Genomic DNA, 7,474 nt, shown 5'->3' on the forward strand with positions numbered 1-7,474 from the left:
GCCCCCTTCCCGCCCCGGCGGGGACAGCGACAGCCGAGCGGCGATGCGACTCGCCCGCCTTCCAGGGGAAAAAAGGGAGGAAAACGGGACGCCGGTGATGCCGGGCGCTCCACTTCCCGGCGCGGCGCCGTCCGGCAGCTGCAGCGGGAAATTCCCTGCGGCTTTCGATGCCGGTTGCTGCCGGTCTCCGCCGGCCCTGGGAGAGCCGCACCGCGCTCGCCACGGAACGGCTTTTGCCGGTACAGCCCCAGCCCAGCATTTCGGTAACGGGACCTGCGTTCTTTCTCATCCGCTGCGGTGACGGGCACCGGATCCGTCCTGAGAAGCCCACCCCTCCCGCTCCCTCGCCCTAGGCGGGAGCGGAGAAGGTATCCCCGTTAAAAGGTCGTTTTGGGAGCAGGCACCCAGCACCCAGCCGGGGGGAACCAGCCCTGGAGACACCCCAGCCTACCAGCACAGTCCACTGATAGATGAAATAAAAGTTAGAATCACTGCAAGCCACAAGAGTGGCTTTGCATGTGAGCTCACCAGAGCTCTGCCCTCTTTTCATATTAAATTATTTTTCAGAGCATTCCTCTGCAGGATTTCTAGTCCTGCCATAAACCCATCAGCAAGGTCCTGGGGTGGAGAAGGTGGTCATATACCCCTGGAAATCGTGAGCGGGGATTTTTTGTCAGCTGAAGGAGATGAAAACAGTGCTTGTGGCAGGTAAACATCTCTCAGTGGCTCAGCAGAAGCTGAGGACCCGGACAGACAGACGTGCCCCCAGCGCTGCATCCCTGAGAAAGGGGCAGGCTGCGGTGGCGGCGGGGGGGCGGGGGAAGGAAACTCCTTGGCTGCAGGATAAGGGTCAAACGTTGCAACAGCTGGAAAGTGGATTTAAGCCAAAGCAAACAAACAAACAAAAAAGCCCAAAGAATACTAGCCAGGCTGTATCGGTGCTGTGTTTTTAGCAGAGGTAGAGGAAGGCTGAGACAGCACGAGGCCTTGGGAGACCTCAGCACCCAGACCTGGTCACTGTGTCCAAGAAACACAAACTGGCACAGGAAGGAACACGAGGAGGGCTCGGAGGCTCTTTGGGGACACAGCAACCCTTTGCTACAGCAAAAGCATGGGAGAGCTCGGTTTTCCTATCCTAGAAGGAGAAAAGAAGCTATCAGGTGATCCGCTGCCATCTATAAATACACCCAGAGACTGAGTAAACATCATGGAGAGAAAAAAACTAAAGTGAAGCTGAAGAACAGCGCTGGCACAAAGACACATTTATAGAAACTGGCCAGAAATGAGTTTAGGCTGGAAGGGAGGTGACAGCTCCAGCCCGGCTGCACAGGGAGGTCCTCAGCAGGCTCGGATGGAGCCACTGGGGTAAATGACGTCGTCCTTTTCAAAGGCAGAGCTTTAACAGTTTGGGAAAGATGACAAGGCTGTGGCAACAGAGGACAGGCCCCTGTGGCCATGGGGAATGGCTTATTCCTACCTCCAGGAGGCCAAGACCTGCCCCAGCAGAGAGCATGAACGCTTCTTTGCTTACAGACAGGACCTGCACACTGGAACCGCTTCCCGCCGGCTGGCTTCAAACCACTGCATTGGAATTTAGAAAGTCAGAGATCCAGCACGGGAAGACATTAACCCCTCCCTCACCCACCAGCTCTGGCTCGCAGACCTCCCTCATCCAGAATTAAAACCACAGCAAATCCGGACAGAAAGACAAGAAGACACCAGCGCGACCATGCTGCAGGCGTGTGCATGGGCAGCCACGCGCTGAAAATCCACTGCTTGTTTTCCTTGCACCGCCCCAACAGGGCGAAGATGCTTCATCTTCAAGCAGGGAAAACATCCTGCCTCGCAGCTCAGCCCGTGAACATGACAGATTCTCGCAGCAGCAGCAGCAGCGTTTTCTCAAAGCTGGGTGCTTGTTTCAGTGTCGGGGAAGACCGTCGGGTTGTTGTCAGCTATTTACATGCCGTTCCCAGGGCGAACTGGCTCACGTGATGTTCACTTCTGGCACAACGCTGCCTTGGCTCACAGGCTGAAAATAACCAACCGATTAGAGAAAAATGGCTGCTTATAAATAAAATGTGGGGCTGTCCCTGCCACTGTAATAAAAGAGTATCAAAACAAAAAGTACCCCGTGCAGAACAGAGGTCTGGCCAGGTTGCTGCTCATGTCTTGTCAGGATGAGCATTTTTATTTGTATATCAGAATATTTGATGTTATAATCGTGGCAGTGGGTGATAGCACTGCAGGAAGGAGTGCTGCACGCTGTCTGAAAAACTGGAAGCCTCACTCACGTGAGACTTCGGTGCCTTGCGCTGCGGAGAGGCACCCGCGAAAACCAAAAGGGAAAAAGCAAAAGCCAGGCTGATTTCTGAAACACCCTGAACCCTAAACCCCAACTCAGCAGTGCCAGACCAGAAGAAGGATTCACACGGAGCTCCGCATGAGATGCAGCCTGCAATGTAGGTGCTGTGGATGCTGCCAGCCCACTCACATTCCTTCTGCCCTCCGGGCTCCTGCACTGCTGTGGGCTCAACTCTGTAAGCGAGAGTTCAAAATTATGTTAACAGAACGAGAAAATCTGAAAAAAAACCCTGAAAGCCTAAGGCTGCGGACAAGTTTCCATGCTTTGGAGAATATTTCTCACCACGTCTTTGATTCGGAACGCGGCTGGGAAACCGAGCTCCTGAAGGGCTTTGGTAACATTTAATTTTCATTCAGAGGCTTTCATGCCATGTGGAATTACACAAAAATATACAAGAAACTTCTGCCACTTAGATACATCTAAAACCAGTTCACACTGCAAATCCTCTTTGGCATCTTGTCTGCCCCGCATGGGCGGCAGAGACCTTGTTCTCGTCTTGCCCGCGCTGCCCGAGGGCAGCCCGAGGTCCTTTGGCTGTGCTGGTGATGCTGCAGCACCTTCATTGCATCTCAGCCACCTGTAGTGATGCATTGCTGCAGCAGGAACGAGGCGTGGAAGATGGCAGGAACTTCGGGCACACACGGAAATGCCATTTTCCATGTAGCTTTCCTCCTTATCAGGGCCAACACAGCGCCGGGTGCACAGGTTGATGGTCACAGCCCAGCTGCCACGTTTGCTCTTGCACAATTGCACCTTGGTATTGTGTGGAGTTTAAAAGGCCATCGATAAATGCCATGCCGTGCCATGAGCCTTTCCATGTGCTATGCATGTACATAGAAACAAAGGCAGCTACAGCCTGCCACAAAAGCCAGAGCCACACAGATAAACCCCTGCAGACCCAGATACCCTCCGAGATAAGCGGCAGCTAAAATTAATTTTCACTGAAGCTGCTTGTGACAGCCCATCATCTCTCCCCAGCCCAGCTCCACAAAATAATCCCCTCCGGCAAGAAGCACCTTTACAGCAAGAGGCTCCGAGCAGCGTTACTGGAGCTGGGACAGGGGAAGGTGAAAGCCGATGGGGTGAAACTGGTTTTTTTTTCCTGTACGTTTCCCAGCTGAGCCCCCAGCAGCCCTGCGTCCATTTGCCAGTAGGACACTTGTGCCCAAGCCCAGTGCTGACAGCGACCAGAAGGTGCCACCACTGTGTCCAGAGCACCGCTGTCTCTCCGGGCTGCAGCAGATGCAGAATGGGACACAGCCCTGAAGCACTGCAACCTCATAGGGCTGCCACCACTGCGGCTCTCAGCATCACCCATCCTGCTGGCTATGCTGGCCAGCGAGGGTCCATGCCAGCAACACGGCGTGGAGCAATGGGGGTGAACGGGAAGGCTCGATGCAAGTCCAGTTCACAGCTCGGAGGGGGACTTTGGCTCCCCCCCATGCTGGGGTCGGAGGGGCCTCCTGGGCTCCTGCTGCCCCAGCCCAGGCCATAGTGGCTCAGGTGGCCACAGGGGTGGCCGGTGGCTCCTCAGCGGAGCCGTGGGTCGAATCGGCACTGCTGCTAGTCACGTTCTCGTATTTTGGCTCTTCCTCTGGGACAGCCTGTCCCTTTATTTCAAGGCTGAGGACTAATTCAGGGCTTTTGCCCCTCTCCATGGCATCTATAGCATCGACAGACCCATCCTGGGCCCCGGTGCTTTTTGGTGAGGGAGATGCGAGAAGGAAGGACCGTCTCTTCCCAGGCGGATGCTGGTTCTTGCCAGGGGATGGCTCAGCGGGAGCCCCCGGTACACTCTCCCTCTGCTTGCAGCTATTCACCGAGTCTCTGCACTGTGCCAGGGCCCAGCGGGGCGGTTTCTGGATGGCCTCGACGCTCCTCCTCACCTTGGGCTCCTCCTTTGCAGCCCACTTGCCCTTCTGCAAGCTGCCCAGCCGCTTGAGCATGGCCTGGACTGGTCCCTCGCCACTCCCATCTGCCTTGGGGTCCTGCCCGGCCGTTCCCACCATCATGTAGATGGTGGTGACGTTGGGCTCCTTCCCCTTCGCCTCCCAGCTGCTGGATTTTGCAGCTGCTTCAAGAGCCTCCACTCTCTGGGCCACATGCCTGGTGCCAGAGACCACCCGACGGCGTCCCCCCGGGGTGGCTCGGGGTGATGGCCGGTGGCTTTCCTCCCCTTTGCTGAGGGGCTCGGGGCTCTCGTAGCAATCACTGGCTGGTCGTTCAGTGGGGGGCTCAGTTGCCGTGTCCCCCGCTGGTGGGGACAGCTTGGATGAGCCCCACGGGGTCTTGGGCTTCCGGCCGGGGCTGGGAGTCTCCGCCGCCCCAAATTTTGTCCCCTCAGCAAAGGACACGGAGGGCCGCTTGGCCTTGGCGATGCTGGAGGTGCGAGGGATGGCAAAGGGCTGCGAGACATCCTCGGAGTCGAAGGCAGATGGGTCTGGGAGCGCCTCGCTGGGAGGGGACACCCCATCCTGCAGCTCAGCCCCCCCCAGCAGTGGGATGCCTGCGGGAGAAGGGGGTGAGATTTAGGGCTGCTGGAGCTAACCCCTTGCCCAGGGACACACTCAGGGACATCGGGACAGGGGCTGATGCAACAGGATTGTCCCTGGGACTGTTTCCCTGGGAGGAGGTTGTGAAATGGGTCTTTCCACACCGGGAACGTCCCATCACATGAGGCCAAGCACAGCCCCAGTGTGTCCTTGCGGACAGGAAAATGAGGGTATAAAAAGAAATGCTGCCTGTGCCCAGCATCCGTCCCTGGGACGCCCAAGGTTGGTAACGGGGCAGGGTTGACCCTGGGCAGCCCAGAAGGGCTGCGGGTGGCTGGGGAGAGGACGAGCATCCACGGACGTCACCTTCTCTGGGTGGGACGGAGTACTCGGGTCCCTCGTTGTCGGTGTCAAAGGAGGAGAAGGAGCTGTCTGAAACCCACGCAGCCGATGGCGGCTCAATGAAGCTGGGGTTGAAGGGAAGTTCCGCGTCGTGGTGGGAAACTGGGGAGGACAAGACACCCAGCTGAGCTCTGGCACCCCGGGGTGCTCGGGCCTGGGGTGGGAGCACAACGCCTGTCCCGAGCCGTGAAGTGGGGCGAGGGGGGTTGCAGGCTCCCCCCTAAATGGTGATGATGCAGAGAGGGTGGGGGCGATACCTTCAAAGGGCTGTTGGCAGCTCTGCTTATTTTACCTGTGACTTTGGGAAGTTTGTAGCCGCCCAGGGAAAAGCAAGGCATCATAGCGCTGAGGTTCGCCAGCACCCCCCGCACGTGGTGCTTCATCCGGGCCACCACATCATCATCCGGCACGGCCGCCCTGCACAGCAGAGAAGGACATCAAGGGACACGGGAGACAAGGTTTTGCATTGAAGGTTGCAAAATGTAAAAAAATACCTGTCTCTAGCATCTGCTGGGCCGGCTCCGCAGCAACAGCAGGCGACGCAGAGCAGCATCAGCAGGAGAGGGACGAGGATGGCGGCCGCAAGGGCCCCATGGTCCTTAAAACCTGTGCGGACAAGATGGGTTGAGTCCAGCATGTTCTGTGGCTGCCAAGCCCGTAGAGCTGCCCTGCATGGAGAATGTAGGAGCTGGCAACTCATGGTGGGGCCAGGAAGCATCAGGTGGGACGGGGCTGCATCGCACCCTCCTGGCACCTTCCCCAGTGAGGATGTTCCAGTGCCAAGGAGTAAATTTGAAGTTGCTCTTACTCAACACGCAGTCACCCCGCACAGGGTGGCAGGTCCCACGGGAGCACTGGCAGGGCGAGGAACAGTTCACTCCAAAATACCCCTCCAGACAGGTGTCATTGCAGCTGGAAGAGAGAAGAAAGGAGGGAAATGTCCCCGGGGAGAGCGGGGCCCCGGCCCTGCCCTGCTCCCCGCGTTACCTGGCTCCCCAGTATCCCGCCTGGCAGATGCAAGCTCCCGACACGGGGTCACAGCTCCCTGCAACACACTCAGGGCAGAGGAGCTGGCATCCATCACCGAAGGTGCCAGCAGGGCAGGAGCTGTTGCAGCTGCCAAGACAGAGAGCAAAGCATCAGCCCGCTGCGCCCCAGAGCAGTGACCCCCCATGAGGACCAGTGGCCTGATCCTGGACGTACCTGGGTCCTGTCCAGCCCGGCTCACAGTGTGGGCAGGACCCCGTCTCTGGGTCGCAGACCTCCCCGCGCCGGCAGCGGGGACACAGCTGGAGGCAGTCCTGGCCGTAGAAGCCGGGGGCGCAGGGCTCCTTGCAGAGGGTCCCGTTCCAGCCGGGCTGGCAGGCCAGGCAGAAGCCGTCCACAGGCGAGCAGGGCTGGCTGCGCTTGCAGCTCCCACAGCTGCATGGGCAGAGGGGCATTGAGGCCTCGACGCCCACCCCTGACCCCTCCAAAATGCAGGTTTCGCCCCAGACTGGCACTGAACATCAGTTTGGACCACGTGGAAATACTCCGTAGTGCCTAATGCTCTGTAGTAGCAAGAGGGCAGGACGCAAGCAGGGAGAGATGCTGCTTTATCACCCTGGGGAGTGGGACCAAGGACAACCAGATTTTGGGATGACACCAACGCTTTCTGCTGGCATTAGTGAGATGTTTCTTTTGGGGCAACACTGATGCTCAACAAGGGATGGGGCAACAGGGATGCTCAACCCCCCTGGGATGTGTCTCCTTGCCCAGCCAAAGGGACAGACGTGACCGTGATGACTTCCCCCCCAAGATCTGGCTGCGACCCTTGGGTACCTGCTGGATCCCCCCTCTGCTGTCCCCAGCTCACCTGTGCACACATTCAGACCCGTATTTCCCTGCTGGACAGGGGTCCCGGCAGCTCCTGCCCTGGTAGCCGGGGCTGCAGCTGCAGTGGCCGCTGAGGGGGTTGCAGGAGCCATGCAAGCAGTCGCAGCGCCGCTGGCACGCTGGTCCCCAAAACCCAGCCTTGCATTCGCACTTGCCCGTCTCCTGGGCACAGGGTGAGAGGTTGCAGGAGCATTTGAAGCTGCACTTGCTGCCCCACCAGCCTGGCAGGCAGCGGCAGTGGCCGGTGAGGGGGTCGCAGTGGGAGCTGGCGAGGTTGCATTGACATTGCTTCTTGCAGGTGGGTGCCCACCAGCCCGGCTCACAGCGACAGTGGCCGGGTGGG

At 58.5% G+C, this 7,474-nt stretch overlaps 1 protein-coding gene across 1 annotated transcript in view; it reads right to left on the reverse strand.

The window, feature by feature from the left end:
- Positions 1–3,861: 3,861 nt before the first annotated feature.
- Positions 3,862–7,474, reverse strand: part of SCARF1 (scavenger receptor class F, member 1) — a 5,175-nt gene continuing 1,562 nt past the window's right edge. Inside the window, 8 exon segments of the mRNA XM_009885218.1 lie at positions 3,862–4,868; positions 5,221–5,410; positions 5,514–5,732; positions 5,735–5,862; positions 6,065–6,168; positions 6,244–6,372; positions 6,460–6,678; positions 7,112–7,474. The exon segment at positions 7,112–7,474 is cut by the window's right edge and continues 22 nt beyond it. Of these exon segments, the coding sequence (XP_009883520.1) occupies positions 3,862–4,868; positions 5,221–5,410; positions 5,514–5,732; positions 5,735–5,862; positions 6,065–6,168; positions 6,244–6,372; positions 6,460–6,678; positions 7,112–7,474 (2,359 nt within the window).

This window comes from Charadrius vociferus, unplaced genomic scaffold (assembly GCF_000708025.1).
Source record: "Charadrius vociferus isolate BGI_N301 unplaced genomic scaffold, ASM70802v2 scaffold54, whole genome shotgun sequence".
NCBI lineage: Eukaryota > Metazoa > Chordata > Aves > Charadriiformes > Charadriidae > Charadrius > Charadrius vociferus.